The 18916-nt window shown below is 38.4% G+C and overlaps 1 protein-coding gene across 11 annotated transcripts in view; it reads left to right on the forward strand.

Moving 5' to 3' along the window:
• The window catches only part of MLLT10 (MLLT10 histone lysine methyltransferase DOT1L cofactor), a 218368-nt gene that overhangs the window by 77451 nt on the left and 122001 nt on the right, over positions 1-18916 (forward strand). For all 11 annotated transcript variants that reach the window (XM_032168098.2, XM_058432171.1, XM_032168176.2 and 8 more), the window contains 3 exons: positions 7029-7132; positions 9545-9638; positions 11836-11931. In XM_032168098.2, coding sequence (XP_032023989.1) covers positions 7029-7132; positions 9545-9638; positions 11836-11931 — 294 coding nt within the window. The remainder of the gene's footprint in view (positions 1-7028; positions 7133-9544; positions 9639-11835; positions 11932-18916) is intronic.

Here is an 18916-nt window from a genome sequence, read left to right on the forward strand (position 1 = left end):
CATTTCTTTTATTTTTCATTTTTATTTTATTTTATGCATTTTTTTGAGATAGGGTCTTGCTCTGTCACCCTGTTTGGAGTGCAGTGGCACTGTCACGGTCACTGCAACATCAATCTCCTGGGTTCAAGTGATCCTCCCCGCTCAGCCTCGCAAGCAGCAGGGACTACAGCCATATGCCATCATGCCTAAGTTTTTTATTGTTTATAGTCACTGGGTATGTTGCCCAGGCTGGTGTCAAACTCCTGGGCGCAAGCTATCCTCCTGCTTTAGTCTCCCAAAGTGCTGGGAACTACAGGTGTTTGGCTCACTGGCCTAGCCTTTATGATTTTTAAAACGATTTTTCTTGGGTTATTTTCTTAGTGGTGGTTGTAGGGCTATCTTTATCTTAACTTGCTAGACTGTACTTAATTTTAGTAAGATGTATAAGCATATCTTTTTTTTTCTTAAGCATATCTCATTTTATTGGGCTTCTTTTTATTGTACTTCACAGGAATTGCATGGTTTTTTTCTTTTTTACCAAATTGAAGGTTTGCGGCAACCCTGGAGTAAGCAAGTCTGTCGGTTTCATTTTTCCAACAGCATGTGCTCACTTAGTGACTCTGTCCCTTTTTGTTAATTCTCATAATATTTCACACATTTTCATTATTATATGTTACGGTTATGTATGATCAGTGACCTTTGATGTTACTGTGAGGTGAAGTTAATAAATGTTGTATGTGTTCTGACTGCTGTACCAGCTGGCTGTTCCCTCATCTCTACTCTCCTCAGGCCTCCCTTTTCCCTAAGACACAACAATATTGAATGTAGGCCAATTAGTAACCCTTTGACAATGTACATAGTCACCTAAGAGCTCTGATGAAGATGTACAAGAAAATGTTCTTTTCATGCCTGCTAACAACATCCATCCTGCAGTCTGTGGATCCAGGAGTCAATTTGACGTAGAAGTCTGATTTAAGAAACACATTTCGAAAGGCTATGGCTGCTATATAGAGGGTGATTCCTCTGATGGATCTGGGCAAAGTACATTGAAAACTTTCTGGAAAGAATTCTCCATTCTAGGTACCATTAAGAACATTTGTGTTTTGTGGGAGGAGGTCAAAATATCAACGTGAACCGCAGTTTGAAAGAAGTTGATTCTGTCCTTCATGGATGACTGAGAGATTCAAGACTTTGATGGAGGCTGCAGATGTGGTGGCCAGTAGCAAGAGAGCTAGAATTAGAAGTGGAGCCTGAAGATGTTGCAATCTCATGGTCAAACTTGAATGAATATCTTCTCATAGATGAACAAAGAAGGTGCTTTCTTGAGATAGAATCTATTTCCTGTGAAGATGGTGTAAACATTGTTGAAATGACAACAAAGGATGTAGAATATGCCCTATACTTAGTTGATAAAGTGGCAGCAAGGTTTGAGAGAATAGGCCCCAATTTTGAAGGAAGTTTTACTGTAGGTAAAATGCTGTCAAACAGCAGCGCATGCTACAGAGCAATGTTTTATGAAAGGAGGAATCAATTGATAGAGCCAACTTTATTGTTATTTTAAAAAATGGCTAGGTGTGGTAGTTCACACCTTTAATCCCAGCCCTTTCGGAGACAGTAAGATTGCTTGAAGCCAGGAGTTTGAGAACACCCAGGGCAACATAGCAAGACCTTGTCTCTACTTGAAAGATAGTGAAAGTGCCACAACCACCACCTCAGTGAGTCAGAAGCCATCAACACTGAGGCAGGACTTCTTACCAGCAAAAAGATAAAGACTTGCAGAAAGCAGTTTTCTCCTGTAAAGCTCCATTGCCCTCTTCCCCCTTTTGCTATTATTATAATAAACATTATAAATGTTCAAAACTCAACATTATGTTGTTAAACTTATTGTTTTATGTGATCTATGGTTTTGTTTTTTTTTTTTTTTGAGATGGAGTTTTGCTCTTGTTGCCCAGGCTGGAGTGGAATGGCACGATCTCGGCTCACCACAACCTCCGCCTCCTGGGTTCAAGCAATTCTCACACTTCTGCCTCCTGAGTAGCTGGGATTACTTACAGGCATGCGTCGCCACACCCAGCTAATTTTGTATTTTTAATAGAGGCAGGGTTTCTCCATGTTAGTCAGGCTGGTCTCGAACTCCTGACCCCAAGTGATCCGCCCACCTTGTCCTCCCAAAGTGCTCGGATTACAGGCGTGAGCCACCCCTGCCTAGGTGTTAATTCTTCATTATAGCTTTGTCCCAATCCTGTTTCATTGTATTATTGTCACATTTGTATATGTTACAGTCTTGGCAATACAATTTGTAGACATTGTATAATTCAGCTATTTAAATTAAATAGATAAGAGAAGAATGAAGAAGAAAGACCAAATCACACTGTCTTACTTCCTACATGGTCTCTATCAGAGCTGTTTGTTTTTCATGTAGATTGCAGTTACTGTTTGGTGTCACTTGATTTTAGCTAAAATAATTTCATTTAGTATTTCTTTTTTGTCACATCTGGAGCAAGAAAATCTCTAAATTTTTATTTTAAAATGTTTATATTTTGCCTTTATTTTTGAAAGACAGTTTTGCTAGTTATAGGATTCTTGATTTACAGGTTTTTTTTTTCTTCTTTTTTTGGTATTTTGAATATCTTACTCCATTGCCTTCTGGCCTCCATAGTTCCTGATTGGATCTCAGGTGTTAATTTTATTGTATTTATCTTACATGTAGCAGGTCATTTTTCTCATTCTGTTTTAAGAGTGCCGAGGCGGGCGGATCACGAGGTCAGGAGATCGAGACCACGGTGAAACCCCGTCTCTACTAAGAATCCCACCGGTTGAGATAGAGAAGGCTGAACCAGGAGCTGCATGAGGAACCACTGCACCACATGGCAAAAAAAAAAAACAGTTTTCTCTTTATTTTTGGCTTATTATTATTATTTTTTTTTAGACAGGGTCTTGCTCAGTTGCCCGTGCTGGAGTGCAGTGGCACGATAAAGGCTCAGTGCAGTTATTGATCTCCTGGACTCAAGCCATCCTCTCACCTCAGCTTCCTCAGTAGCTGGGACTACAGGCTTGCACCATCACGCCTGGCTAATTTTTTTTTTTTTTCTTTTTTAAGTGGAGGTGAGGTTTTGCTATGTTGCCCAGGCTGGTGTTGAACTCCTGGGCTCAAGCAATCCTCCTGCCTCAGCCTCTCAAAGTGTTGGGATTACAGATGTGAGTTACCACTCCTAGCCACTTTCATCATTTTTAGTGTGAATCTCTTTGTTTTCATCTTATTTTGAGTTTATTGAGATTTTTGATGTATAATTTTTTTAAAATCAAATTTTAGAAGTTTTCAGCACTAGATTTGCAAATGTAGTTTCTATCTCCCTTTCTCTTCTCCTTCTGCTTATTGATACGTATGTGCATTTATTGGTATCCCACATTTTTTTCAGGCTGTTCTTTAGATTGTATAATCTAAGAAAAAAACTGTCCATTAGGTTATATAATCTCTGTTGATCTCTTCTTAAGTTTGCTAATTTTTTTCTTCTCCCAATTAAATCAGCTTTTGAGTCTTTTAAATAAAATTTAAACTCCAGATTTTCCATTTGTTTGAGATCTTTGTCTCCTAAGTCCAACATCTGGGCACTCTCAAAGGCAGTTTTTCTTACTACTACTTTTTCTTGTGTGTGTTCTTTATTTTTTAATTTTTTAGTTGAATACCTATTTTAGGTAATATAGCCCCTCTGGATAGTGATTGTTTCTTCTCCCTGTGTGTCTTACTGTTGTTTGTTTGGTCCTTTATTTGTTTAATCACTTTGCCAGACTGATTTTCTGAAGTCTATTTTTCCAATAGTATACAACCTCAGATGTCGCTGCTCGAACAAATGTAGGACCCACCTTCCCTCCACCAGTTCCCCATTTTTTTAGCTTGACATCCTAGGATTGCCACACCTTGGGGCCACATAAACCACTTATTGTACTTAACCTCTTAGCCAGTTACATTTTCACCCTTTCCTTTTGGAGGTGTTTGTTGCTCTTAGAGACTATTTTCCAAGGATATCAGAGGTTATTTTCCAGTCATTTCTTAGAGGGTGTACACTTGAGCTTATGCACAGTCTTTCGACCATTAGGTATGAATGTGATTTTACTTTGAAGTTTGACTTTTGAGGAATTGCCCGTGGGTGAGAGTAACTAATTTTTCAACCAGTTTTTGATCAGAGGTTGTACTGTAGCCCCCTGAGCTTTATTGATTGATGCATTTGTATTTGGCTTAGGGAATGCTTTTAGGTTCGTCACAAATCCTGATACAATTTCTCCCCATTGGGTGCAGCCTAGTTCATGTGCACAGCATTCTAGAACCCCAGGGATGAGTGTGATCGCAGGAGGGCCCTTCTTGCTGTCTTTCTCTAGTTCACTCTGTTAATCTTCTGGCTGTTCAGTTGTTGCACTTGTTTCTCCTTGTAACTATCATTCTTGTCCAATTGCTAACAAGTCTCCATTGTTTTGTTTTTTCCCTCTGACTTAAATTGTAGTGAGTACACTGGAAAATAGAATTCAGGTACTCTTTATTAGTTTTCTTTTTTTTCTTACTTGTTTTTGTTTGACAAATCATAATTGTATATGTTTGCAGAGTACAGTGTGATGTTTTCTCACACACACACACACACAAATTGTGAATTCTCCATTATTTTTGACAGCAACCTTAAGCGTGAACTCTAAGTGTGTTAAAAAACAAAGTCTGTCCTCAGGCAGAACTGCTGAATTCTTTGGTTCTTACAGTCCTCTTTAAGTGTACACCCTCTGCCCTACTGCTCTGGAACTGGGGATGGGACGAGTAGCCTTCTGAAGAGACACTCTTGCTCTATAACAGGGTATTGAGAGAAGGGAAGGGTATGATAGCTTCTTGTTTTTCCAGTTTGTTTCTCATAATATGGAACTTTCCACTCTACTAAAAGCTGGGGCAGGGATGATAGGGCCCTAGCATTCTTGGCTTTTTGTGAGGATGGGGATCTATGAATGGGAGCTACCAGGTCTCAGTTGGATCAGAGACACTGGCAGCCTGGCCGTCATAGGGTAAAACTATAGTCCTAGACTAGAAGCTGAGTTGGAGGGAGCCCTCATCTTCTTGGTCACACCATCCAGAGTGGACCATCTGTCATAGGGAGCTGTTTGGGTGGGGATGCTGGGAGCAAGTTGTGACTTAAATGCTATAGACTCTTAGTGTCATTATTGAGATTTAGTAGATTTACTTGGGTAAATTTTTTTCTGTATGTCGATAGAACAATTCCAGAGACTACTTGATGGTTTTTCACCTGTGAAATGGTTACTTCTTTGGGGAGAAGATCTCCGATTCTGGATGTTTCACCCCCCTTCTTTTTTTTTTTTTTAATAAATAAAAATTATCATATTTTTAAGTTTTATGGGATGGTTAAGTAATGATTTCTATTCACTGTCAGCTCTTTGGAAGTTACTGAGGTATTTGAGGCCTCTTTTGCATATTTTCGCCAAATTTTGCCATATAGAATGTTATTGTTTTAATGTGCTCTATTTTTAAATTTTTTTTATCATTTGTAGGCAAAAATGCATGCTAAATTCTCCCATTGTAACTGGTACTTACGAATACTTTTATTCAGTGTGTCTAGATAGGTTTTGTTGTTATTTGGGATTTTACTTTTTAGAGGTATAAAATGATGTTTGTAATTCAGTTGAGTCTGAATCCTAGTTTTTCTTTCTTTTCTTTTTTTTTTTTTTGAGATGGAGTTTCTCTCTTGTTGCCCGGGCTGGAGTGCAATGGCCTGATCTCGGCTCACTGTAACTTCCACCTCCTTGGTTCAAGTGACTCTCCTGCCTCAGCCTCCTGAGTAGCTGGGATTACAGGCATCCGCCACCATGCCGGGCTATGTTTTTTTTTTTTTTTTTTGTAATTTTAGTAGAGACAGGGTTTCACCATGTGGGCCAGGCTGGTCTTGAACTCCTGACCTCAGGTGATCCACCCGCCTCAGCCTCCCAAAGTGCTGGGATTACAGGTGTGAGCCACCACGCCCGGAGAATCCTAGGGTTTCAATAGAGGAGTTGAAATCATGTACCTAGTTAGATAATTAGTTTTTTTTTTTTTCTGTGTCCTTGTAAATATTGTTGCATGGTGTTATTTGGCACCACAGTGCAGAGTGAATGAAACCATGTGGTTGTATTGAAGTTGGGCTAGCTTATGCTTTATTACTATTTAGAAATTAGTTTCTTTTTCGACATGTATCACCTGATTATATGTAGTTAGACATAACTTTTTGTATCCTCAACTTGCAGTCTGCTGATTTTATTCATTATACGGCGATACTTACAGATTGTCGTTTTTGCAATTCAGTCCTCTGTCACATGACCAGCCATGATTTTGAGCTGTGAAAAGTTAATATTGCCTATTAGTTACTTGCACGTGGAAAATGGAAGATGTCAGTCAAAGTTTCTCAGGGTGTTCATTGGCTTTGTATCTCTTGGGCATTTCTGACCTACTTAGCTAAAGTATCTTCTTCTGTAGCCCACATGTGTCAGCTTGGTGGGGCTGAATGACAGCCTACCTGTATAGGATTCCTCACAGACAGTGGAAATGAATGACCTAAACCTTGCTAATTCATGTAGGGCTGTTATTTGTCTCTTAGGTGCCAATACCCTGTTTCCAACCCTCTTAGATATGATTACTTCCTGCAGAGGGGAAAGATAAACATTGTTTTTACGCCCTTGTTACAGGAATCAGTTTTGATGACAAGGGGTTGGGAAGAAGAGGTGTGGTAGATTGTGTCCTGGCCCGCCAGCCTCAGTGCCTGGGAAGAGTCTTCCTGTCTTGCAAAGTTTGTGAGACTGATGAAGATAATGCCTTTGTGAATTTTTTTAGTAGGACTATTTGTATGTCTTTGTTTATATTTTTCAGTTTGTATTATATGCAAAAATAAGATTATTGTCCAAAATGAATTCATATTTTGAGTTAAGATAGGTTAGTATACCTGATCTTCATTTCTGAAGATAATTGTAAAATACTGATTCATGTTAAGAACATGTATGATTTTTGTCTTTTTTTCGTTAACCTCAAGACTTGCTACATTTGTGATGAACAAGGAAGAGAAAGCAAAGCAGCCACTGGGGCTTGCATGACATGTAATAAACATGGATGTCGACAGGCTTTCCATGTAACATGGTAAGGATGTTTCCATTGTTGCACAGAACTGAACTTGGCAAATACCTTGCGTAACAATCATAAGTTAAAGACTTAGATACTCAAACATTAATTATGGTAAACTTTATTGGTACAGTTTCTATGTTCACATTTACTTATTTGTGATAAAGATAATTCAAATAACTGAATGTATTTACCAGAGTGATTTTGCAATAAGTGGACTCTGGTTCTGATGTCTTATTCTCTGTAAGCTTCAGTTTCATCTTGTTTAAAATTTTGGTATTGATTACCTATCCTTCAATTTGTTATTATGATTAAATGAGCTAATCTAGGTAAGCTTAGTGCAGTGTCTGCATATGAGGATTCAGTGAATGATAGTACTTACCTTCTGTGTCTCAAGTGAGAAGTAGTGTAACCACTGTCATTCTCAATATTACAGTGGCGACTTCTCAAAAATTTATTTAAGATACTCTTTCATGCCGGGTGCAGTGGCCCACACCTGTAATCACAGCACTTTGGGAGGCCGAGGCGGGTGGATCACCTGAGGTCAGGAGGTCCAGACCAGCCTGGCCAACATGGCAAAACCGTGTCTCTACTAAAAATACAAAAATTAGCCAGGTGTGGTGGCGCGTGCCTGTAATCCCAGCTACTCGGGAAGCTGAGGCAAGAGAATTGATTGAACCTGGGGAGTGGAGTTTGCAGTAAACCGAGATTGCGCCATTGCACTCCAGCCTGGCGACAAACCAAGACTCCATCCATCTCAAAAAACAAAACAACAACAACAACAAAAAAACAAAAAAAACAGATATTCTTTCAGCACAAAATTTCGAGGGCAAAAATTATTTACAATATATTTTACAACAATATATTTTATATTTATATAATATATATTATATATTACATAATAGGTAACAGTTCCAAATAAAGAGTTTGGGAATAATCTGTGCACTAATTTTAAGAATCAGTCTATGCCTCACTGCCAGTGTGCGTACATGCTCATTTCCTGAGTTTTTAGTGTTTGGTTATATGAAATCTGTTTTATACTACTATTGTGAAATGGAAAACGGTTTTGACTTTTATAAATTCTTGTAATGACTGTACCAAATTTCCGAAAGATGAAAGTAGTTTTTGGGGTATGAGATCTGTATACTAATACAATTTTGGAATGTTAAAAGTGTGAAAGGTCAAATTGAAAAGATGGTGATTAGAAACTTCAGCGTTTTGTGTTTTTAAAAATGAATATGCCAGGCACGGTGGCTTACGCCTGTAATCCCAACACTTTGGGAGACAGAGGTGGGCAGATTGCCTGAGCTCAGGAGTTCAGAGCCACCCTGGGCAAGATGGTGAAACCCCATCTCTACTAAAAATACAAAAAAATTAGCCGGGCATGGTGAAGCATGCCTGTAATCCCACCTACTCGGGAGGCTGAGATGGGAGAATTGCTTGAGCCCGGGAGGCCGAGGTTGCAGTGAACTGAGATCATGCCACTGTACTCTGGCCTGGGTGACAGAATGAGACTCCATCTCAAAAAAAAACCAACAAAAAAACGAATATTAGCTGGGTGCAGTGGCTGTGCCTGTAATCCCAGCACTTTAGGAGGCCAAGGTGGGAGGATTGCTTGAGTTAAAGAGCAGCCTGGGCAACATAGCAAGACACCTCATCTCTACTAAAAATAAAAACAAAATTAGCCAGGTGTGATGGTGTACTCCTGTAGTCCCAGCCACTTGGGAGGCTGAGGTGGGAGGATTGCCTGAGCCCAGGAGGTTAAGGCTGCAGTGAGCTTTCATCGTACCACTGCATTCCAGCCTGGGTGACAGAACGAAACCCTGTCTCAAAAAAAAAAAAAAAAAAGAATATTGTAACATTAGGTTTCATTTTCATTTCTTCCATTGCTTTTGACTGAAAAGCACAATTTATGTTTATCTCGCTTATTGTGCTGTGACTTAAAGCACTTAGAGTTGCAAATTTAGTCTTGAGTGAATGCATGTTTTCCTTGTAAGGTTATGTAATCTGCATCCATGGGCTAAATACCATCACTTCGGCCCTTTAGAGGCATGGCCTTTCCATTTGTACCTGTGACAGATTGAAAAAGTAAAACGAAGTGTTAACTGATGGGGTGGGATTGAGGGGGAAGAGAATGTATCTTAGGAACTTAATGTCTATTTGGAGACATAAAACATGTATACGTCTTCATCCTGATAGAGATGTATGAAGAGTTTGTTTTAAGCCATAAACGTAACTTTAGAAAAGATCAGTTGCAGGTTGGGGTAAAATATACTTGGTCACAGCTAGAATAAAGCTTTTTATTTTCTCATTTTTTTCTTAGGAGATGTATTTTCTCAGCATGAATGATTGGAAGTAAATTTTATTTGCTTATATATACAGGTACTCTGATTTTAGTATATCAATAAATATACTTGGCTTTATTTTCAGCGCTCAGTTTGCCGGACTGCTTTGTGAAGAAGAAGGTAATGGTGCCGATAATGTCCAATACTGTGGCTACTGTAAATACCATTTTAGTAAGCTGGTAAGAATTTGTCTTGGATTTAATGAAATGACTATGATTAGTTTTGACAATAGAATGACACTTTTATTAAAAAAAAGCATATAATCCTTTTTCCTTGAGTTTTTGGCTTGAGATAGTGTTTAGCATGTTCTTTATTGGAGGTAAAAAGATCTATTAATAGTAATTTTAAAAGATTTTGCTTGCTTCAGTGTATTTGTAAAAGTGAATATTCTAAAGTACTCTCATTTAGAATATATGTTAATATTAGGCTGGGTGTTGTGGCTCACACCTGTAATCCCAGCACTTTGGGAGGCCGAGGCGGGTGGATCACCTGAGGTTGGGAATTGGAGACCAGCCTGACCAGCATGCAGAAACCTCGTCTCTACTAAAAATACAAAATTAGCGGGGTGTGCTGTTGCATGCCTGTAATCCCAGCTGCTTGGGACGGTGAGGCAGGAGAATTGCTTGAACCCGGGAGGTGGAGGTTGCAGTGAGCCGAGATCCTGCCATTGCACTCCAGCCTGGGCAACAAGAGTGAGACTCTGTCTCAAAAAATACATATATATAAAATAAATATATATATATATATTATATATAAATATTGATAGTGAATGTTGGTATACGTTTAGTGAAAAAAATCAGTAGGAAAACTGTTTATATTTATAACATCTTTAGTTAATTGGATTTTTGGTGCCAATTAGACATTTTGTGATTATCACTTTGTTTCTCATTTTCTGCTTAATTACTATTACCCATTTATTTATTTATTTTCATTTTTATTTACTGGGAAATAATAAAACTGAAGTAAGGCTGTTTTGTAACTTGCTTAAAAACCTTCAGAAAAATATACTTAAATACAAGTTTGGGAATTCTTTAGATTTGGTCACTATTTGCTGTCACGCAGGATCATGGTGATTGAGTTAGTAACATTTGATTGGGTGTTACATATTTGTATGCATGTTCCTTTGAAGGGTCAGTATGTCTGATGTCCCGAGTATCTATTTCTCATTCTTTTTAATGGTAGATATTAATACACTGAAGGTTTAAGGCTTCTTTATTTTTCTTTTAGTTTCTAATTTTTAAATTATTATATTTCCCTTGTGAATGGGGCTATTTCTTTTGAAAATAAATACTACAAGGGGCCTCTGTCTTATGAAATGAGCAGTTTAGGCCTCTAATATTTTGGTTCTTGTATATGAATTACTTAAGAGTGTGTATCTGTATATCCTTTGATGCTGAATGCTTTATTTTAATGACTAACAAAAATTTTGAGATTATAAAATTGAAAATTTTTCTTCCTAGGTATAATAAGCATATTGAAATACTAATTTTCTAAATGAGAGATGATATAAATAAAAAATGGATTTTGAAGTTTGTGCAAATAGAATATTCTTATTGCTAATTATAGACATGATGTTATCCTATTTGATAGTTGGGAAAAATGTCTGTTTAATAATTTAATAAGATTGTATAATCTTTACATTTGCATGGAATTTGAACTTCTTTATAGTCATTTTTGTCTAGTTTACACCAATTAGATGTGGTACCACCAACTTGTAAACACCTCAGATAACTCTCACCTTCATACTTAATTATGCAATGGTACAAGTGTTTTAAACAGAAATTTGTGATGCTTTTTAGTAATGCTTTGAAAAGTGCATGAGTCTAATACTGACATTTCCTTTAATTTTTTAATTTTTTTCTTTATTTGCTCTATCAAATACAATGTGCAGGAATTATTAATTGAACTGCAGAGATAAATTTTTAGAAAACTGTATACCTTAATACTGATGGTATAAGATTAAAAGTCTTCTTGCTTTTCCTAGTGGCATAAAGTAACACTTCAAATATTTACCTTTCTATTCTTCTAGTCTTGGCACCCTTTTTTAATATGGCATTTTCTCGTTTTGTTGAAACTTTTTATTTTTAAGCTGATGTTGAAAATATATAGTAGCTTATTTGAAAATAGATGATCTGTTTTCACACATTTTAATTAATTTACAAAAATATGGCATTAATGTTTAGATTTTCTTTTATAATGTAATGGATAATATATGAATGGTGTCTGAACTGGATTATATAGATTGAAATAGACTTTTAAAAATTTCAGTAGACATTAAAAATACTTTATAGTTGAATTGGTTTAAGCCTAACAAAAAGATTCGTTTAAAAAGTTTTATATACATATACATATATGTATATATATTTTCTTTTTTAGAAAAAGAGCAAACGGGGATCTAATAGGTCATATGATCAAAGTTTAAGTGATTCTTCCTCTCACTCTCAGGATAAACATCATGAGAAAGAGAAAAAAGTAAGTGGATTTGTTGTTGCTAAATTTGTAGCACATCTACTTAATAGAATTTTTTTTTTGCCTTTTTAGATAAAATTACATTCTTGATAGTTAAATGGAGACATTGAAATATAGAAACATTTTGGCTAATAAAGAGTATTTAATGAAATGATAGGTTTAATGCCATATTTGTGAATATGGTTTTACCCGTTGCAACTGAAAATTTAGATTACAACTTTACGGAAAGCATGAGAGAGATTTCTTGCATGTGTTACTGTGGTCATCTTGTGAAATCTTTAGGTGACTTCAGCAATAATAGTTTGTTGCTATATATTATTAACTGGTTACTTCGCCTGTAAGTAATTATCAGCTTTTTTCCTTTATAATAGAACAATTTTGAAGTTCTGTATATTCTTGGCTATTTTTTCTTTTTCAGTGGTGCTAATGGTTAATTAATTTTTTGTAGTGGCTAAATGTCATATCTTTTGTTTGAGAATATTTTGTCTTTTAATTAAAACACTAAAAGCTTGCCTAAATACTAATCTGTCTTTTTCTGACTTGCCTGTTTTCCTGCTTACATTTTTACTTGCTTTATAGGAAATACTTTTTAATAAACTAAAAAATAATACTGGAAAATCATTTGTACTTAATTTGTTCTTTAATATGTTCTTTAAGAACATATTGCCATTAGCTGAGCATGGTGGTGGGAGGCTGTAGTGTGCTGGGATTGTGCCAGTGCACACCAGCTTGGGTGACAGAGTAAGACCCCTGTCTCTTAAAAAAGAATCTATTATGAATTGTGTTTAAGGAAGTGAAGATAAAAAGGACATTGTCAAATGGAAAAGAATATTTTTCTTAGAAAGTTGGCATATGCTAGTTTTGGAAATGTTTCTGCAGACTGTATTTAAAATTTAGATCCCATATCATTTTCATATTTGTAAATATGATTTGGTAAATGCCAACAAATAATTGTTTAAAAACATTTTGGGCTGGGCGTGGTGGCTCAAGCCTGTAAGCCCAGCACTTTGGGAGGCCAAGGGAGGTGGAGGAGTTTGAGGCCAGCCTGACCAACATGGTGAAACTGTGTCTCTACTAAAAATACGAAAAAAAAAAATTATTCGGGCGTGGTGGTGGTGGTTTGTAATCCCAGCTACTTGGGAGGTCGAGACAGGAGAATCGCTTGAACCCAGGAGGCAGAGATTGCAGTGAGCCAAGATCGTGCCACTGCATTCCAGCCTGGGCGATGGAGCGAGACTCTGTCTCAAAAGAAAAAAAAATTTTTTTTGGTTTGAGTTTGTGTGTGTTTTTTCAAGGTAAACATTTTAAAAACTTAAGTAGTTTTGAGAGTAAATTCTCTATCATGAGTGAAATAATTATAACTTTTAGGGCTGTTGTTTGGCATTTATTTATTTATTTAGAGACAGAGTCCCACTCTGTTGCCCAGGCTGGAGTGCAGTGGTGTGATCTCAGGTTACCGCAACCTCTGCCTCCTGGGTTCGAATGATTCTCATGCCTCAACCTCCCTAGTAACTCTGTCGCCCAGGCTAGAGTGCAGTGGCGTGATCTCGCGTTATTGCAACCTCTGCCTCCTGGGTTCAAGTGATTGTCGTGCCTCAGCCTTCCTAGTAGCTAGGATTACAGGCACATGCCACCATGCCTGGCTAATTTATTTGTATTTTTAGTAGAGACAGGGTTTCACTATGTTGTCCAGGCTGGTCTCCAACTCCTGGCCTCATGCGATTCGGCCTCCCAAAGTGCTGGGATTACAGGCGTGAGCCACTGTGCCTGTTGACATACACACACACACACACACACACACACTTTTTTTAGATCTCAGGCAACAAGTAAACATATATATCTTGATTTCTTTTTGAGGTGGTTTTGTTATAAAGTGACGGTAGTAGGAGCCTGTCTTGTTTATTGTTGATTAGATTGCTGATAAAAAAATAGCAGGGTTGGTTTAATTAGCAGTTTTAATAATAAGCACCATGAAAGTTTATTTAAGCTTTTTAAGTCATCAACTAAGGATTCTTAGGCAGGGCTCATTATAAATTGTGAAGAGGGAAGCCTCACTATTAATGGTCTTCTGTTCTCCCATTTCATGCATATTATCTTGTTTAAAAAGCGCTTACTATGTGATTGTATTTATTTTAAGATATGCCCTATCATGTTATTTGAAGGACAGTTATTAAATATGGTATGGTGTTGAATGAATATAGTGCTGATGACTACACGTATAAATCTTTTATTGCTCTGGGAGTGAATTAAATTTTGTATTTTAAGAATTTTTTGTGGTGGTTGAGTGGATGCTAGATTAAAAAACACTGATTTAGTCAAATTTGTTTAGCTTTAATATTTAGAAGTATGTAAATACTATTTGGATTTTACTTTTGGCGTATATAAGTTTAATATAACTTGATTTTTTTGCTGTCAAGCTTGAATCTATTTTTACATTTTGTTTTTAATAACTGAGATTTACTGGTCATCTACAAAGTAAGCACACTAAATGAAGGAAACATACTATAAGTTTATTATTAGACATGCTTGCTTGGCTTGGGAATATTTGGGAAAGGACTTTAAAAATATGGGATGATTATAAGTGATACTATAGTTAAAAGATTGAGTGTTAGAGACTATCTTTTTCTCCTTCCCTCCTTACCTCTTTTAAGTTTTTTTCTTTTTCTTTCTTTCTTTTTTTTTTGTCTCTTAGGCTGGAGTGTCGCCTAGGCTGGCACTCTGTTGCCTAGGCTGGAGTGCAGTAGTGCAGTCTCATCTCACTGCAACCTCTGCTTCCCGGGTGCAAGCGATTCTCCTGCCTCAGCCTCCCGAGTAGCTGGGATTACAGGTGCACACCACCACGCCCAGCTAATTTTTGTATTTTTAGTAGAGACGGGGTTTCACCATGTTGGTCAGGCTGGTCTCGAACTCCTGACCTCGTGATCCACCTGCCTCAGCCTCCCAAAGTGTGGGGATTACAGGTGTGAGCCATTGTGCCTGGCCCCTCTTTTAAGATTTTTATGTTCGGTAGAGTTGTCTTGAAAATATGCCTAGCATGTTTTTAGTGTTGCATTGAAAGGTAACGCTCATAATCAAGTCAGACATTAGTATTTTTAAAACAGGCAGTTCTCAACTTGAAATGGTTTGAATTACGGTTTTTAGACTTTACACTGGTATGAAAACAGTATGCATTTATTGTGCTTCTCGATTTACCGTGGAGTTATGTCAGGATAAACTTTTTGTAAGTTGAAAATATTGTAAGTTGAAAGCACATTTTTAACAGGATGTTTTCAGCTTATGATGGGGTTATTGGGAGTAGCTGCATTGTAAGGTGAGGAGCATCTGTATTGTATATTATGACCTAAATTTTGGTGATACTGTTCATAAGATACACATTGAACCACTTCCTCTCTGAATTCTTTTATCTGGCTTCGTTCTGGCACCTATTTTTCTTTTTTTTTAAATTTACAATTTTAAAATTGTTTGTTCGTTTGTTTACTGAGACGGAGTCTTGCTCTTGTCGCCCAGGCCGGAGTGCAATGGCTCGATCTTGGCTCCCTGCAACCTCCGTCTCCCAGGTTCAAGCGATTCTTCTGCCTCAGCCTCCCGAGTAGCTGGGATTACAGGCACCTGCCACCACGCCTGGCTAATATTCTGTATTTTTAGCAGGGACTGGGTTTGGCCAGGCTGGTCTCGAACTCCTGACCTCAGGTGATCCACCCGCCTTGGCCTCCTAAAGTGCTGAGATTACAGGCATGAGCCACTATACCCTGCCAAGAATTTTTTTTTTTTCTCTTTCCTGAGACGGAGTCTTGCTCTGTTGCCTAGGCTGGAGTGCAGTGGCGCAATCTTGGCTTACTGCAAGCTCCGCCTTCCGGGTTCACGTCATTCTCCTGTCTCAGCCTTCCGAGTAGCCGGGACTACAGGCGCCCACCACCACGCCCTGCTAATGTTTTGTATTTTTTTTTTTTTTTTTTTTTTTAGTAGAGATGGAGTTTCACCGTGTTAGCCAGGATGGTCTCAATCTCCTGACCTTGTGATCCACCCCACCCCCCCCTTTTTTTTGAGACGGAGTCTTGCTCTGTTGCCCAGGCTGGAGTGCAGTGGTGCAATCTAGGCTTACTGCAAACTCTGCCTTCCAGGTTCACGCCATTCTCGTGCCTCAGCCTCCCGAGTAGCTGGGATTATAGGTGCCCGCCACCACGCCCAGCTAATTTTTTTGTATTTTTAGTAGAGACGGGGTTTCACCGTGTTAGCCAGGATGGTCTGGATCTCCTGACCTCATGATCCGCCCTCCTCGGCCTCCCAAAGTGCTGGGATTACAGGCGTGAGCCACTGCGCCCAGCCAAGAATTTAATTTTTTTTTTTTTTTTTTTTTTTTTGAGACGGAGTCTCGCTCTGTCGCCCAGGCTGGAGTGCAGTGGCGCAATCTCGGCTCACTGCAACCTCCGCCTCCCGGGTTCACGCCATTCTCCTGCCTCAGCCTCTCCGAGTAGCTGGGACTACAGGCGCCCGCCACCACGCCCGGCTAATTTTTTATTTGTATTTTTAGTAGAGACGGGGTTTCACCGTGGTCTCGATCTCCTGACCTCGTGATCCTCCCGCCTCGGCCTCCCAGAATTTAATTTTTTAAAAGGAGGTGAGCGAGGGTGTGCCTGTTGTGTTTAACCAACCCCCGGCCCCCCCCCTCGCTGCCCCCAGTCCCACTGGCGCCACAAGGGAGATGTCAGGGGCAGGGAGGTCTAGTGGAATTCCACACCCCTGCCTCCCATGCAGTGCCCCTGGGCGTAAAGGAGAGACGAGGGGCCCGTGGGGCGAAAGAGAAGACCAGTTTCATTTCCCATGAATGTGGGTCCCTCTTCTGTCGTGGCTCAGGCCTGGTCCACTGCATTGATCCTGGCATCTGTTTCTCTTTGTGTATTTAAAAATACTATTTATTGAAGTATAAATAAGTGATATTGTTATTTTATATTTAATATTAAATCCTGTGGTATCCAAATTATTTAAAAATGAAATAACTTTTAGCTTACCACTTCATATGGTTATAGGAAAAATTTAAACATATATAGCCTTTGCTTTTCAGAGAAGTTCTGTGTGATTCAAGCTGTATTAGCACTGGTTAGGTACTAACTATAGTGCGAGCAAGGAGAAAAGTTAATGGTGAAATATGGCTTCGAATAAGGGATAGTTTGTTTTTTCTTGTTTCTTTTGTTTTTCCTTTTTTTTTTTTGAGATGAAGTATTGCTCTGTTACGCAGGCTGAGGTGCAGTGGCACCACCATAGCTCACTGCAGCCTTGATCTTCGGGGCTCAAGGGATCCTCCTCCCTCAGCCTCCTGAGTAGCTGGGACTACAAGCGTATGCCACCATGCCGGCCTTTTTTTTTTTTTAATTTGTAGAGACGAGGTCTCTCTATGTTGCCTAGGCTGGTCTCTAATGCCTGCGTAGAAGCAATCCTGCCTTGGCCTCCCAAAGTGCTGGGATTACAGGCGTTAGCCACCACCCAGGCTGATTAAAGGATAGGTTCTGCAAAAATTGAAAATTTGATATATATTTGAAAAGGAACCAGAGCATATATTTGAAATTAATTAAAGCCGTGCCTATCAGGATTAAATTCAGCCACTAAGAGTTCAAATTGTGAATTATTATTTTAGTAGAATGCCTTCTAATATTTGTTATGCTTGTTAATGTTAGTTAATGTTGATTAGTAAAAGGAAAGCATGCTGTTGTTCTATAATTTCACTTTTGACAACAAACGTGTGGGTTTTTTTTCACACCAATTAATCACCCAATTCTCTGTGGACACCAAGTGGGTGTCCTACAATTCAGTTCTGATATTACCCAGAGTTAGTGCAGATCCCATAGATACTGGGTCCCACAAGACTGCCCCCACTTCAGAGGCCAGTTGCAAGTCCCAGATTGTCACCTGGACTTTTGACCAACTGATTATAAATTGGGGGTTCCACACAACCTTCTCCTTAGATTAGATAATTTGCTACAATAGCTGACATAACTCCAGAACACTATTTATTATTACTTATGTATGGTGAAGGATACAGCTCAGGAACAGCTGGATGGAAGAGACACACAGGACAAGTTATGGGGAGGTAGGTAGAGCTTCCATGCTCTCTCCAGGTGCTCCACCCACACAGCATCTGGTTGTGTTCACTGATCAGGAAGCTCTTAGAACTTCATTGTTAAGATTTTTTGTGGAGGTTTCCCATTATGTAGGCACAATTTATTAAATTGTTGGTCATTGGTGATTGAATTCAACCTCCAGCCCTTCACCCCTCCACAGAGGTACCGGGGTAGGACTTAAAGTTCCAAATCTCTGATCACATGGTTGGTTCCTCTGCTGATCAGCATCTATCCTCCAAGATTTACCTTATTAGTGTAAACTCAAGTATGGTTGAAAGGGGCTTATTATAAGCACTAGGGGAATTCAAAGAGTTTTACAAGCTCTGTGCCAGGAATGTGAGAATAAGACCAAATACTATAACAAAAAATGCTCTTATCACCCCATCACTCAGGACGTCAAAGGATTTTTAGAAGTTCTGTGCCAGAAACTGGGGGCAGAGATCAAATATACACACAAAGACACACACACACAAACACACACTTATTATATATGTCACAACTGTAAAATAGAATTTTATTTTCCTTCAATAACACAAGTGATACATAGAATGAACAGTTGATTTGACTAGTCAAAATACTAGGAATAATCTTTAATAAGGAAGTCATTTCTGTCAAAGGACTCTATTCATTTTTTTCTAATTCTTTTTATACTTGTTAGAAAGTTTTAAAAGCACCAACCTCACTTCTGCCCCACTCAATCTGAAAACTTTTAAAAAGCCCTCTAAGAATTGTGAAGCTGTGTTTTCATGGAGAGTTTAAATGACTTGTTCGAAGGTCAGTGATTTGCAGTAACTTACAGTGGTTAGAAGAAAATGGAGTTATGTTGACTTTTAATCTGTGGTTCTTTTTTTTTGAATAGATTTTTTTAGTGT

The sequence above is a fragment of the Hylobates moloch genome, unplaced genomic scaffold (assembly GCF_009828535.3).
Source record: "Hylobates moloch isolate HMO894 unplaced genomic scaffold, HMol_V3 SCAFFOLD_2, whole genome shotgun sequence".
Taxonomy (NCBI): Eukaryota; Metazoa; Chordata; class Mammalia; order Primates; family Hylobatidae; genus Hylobates; species Hylobates moloch.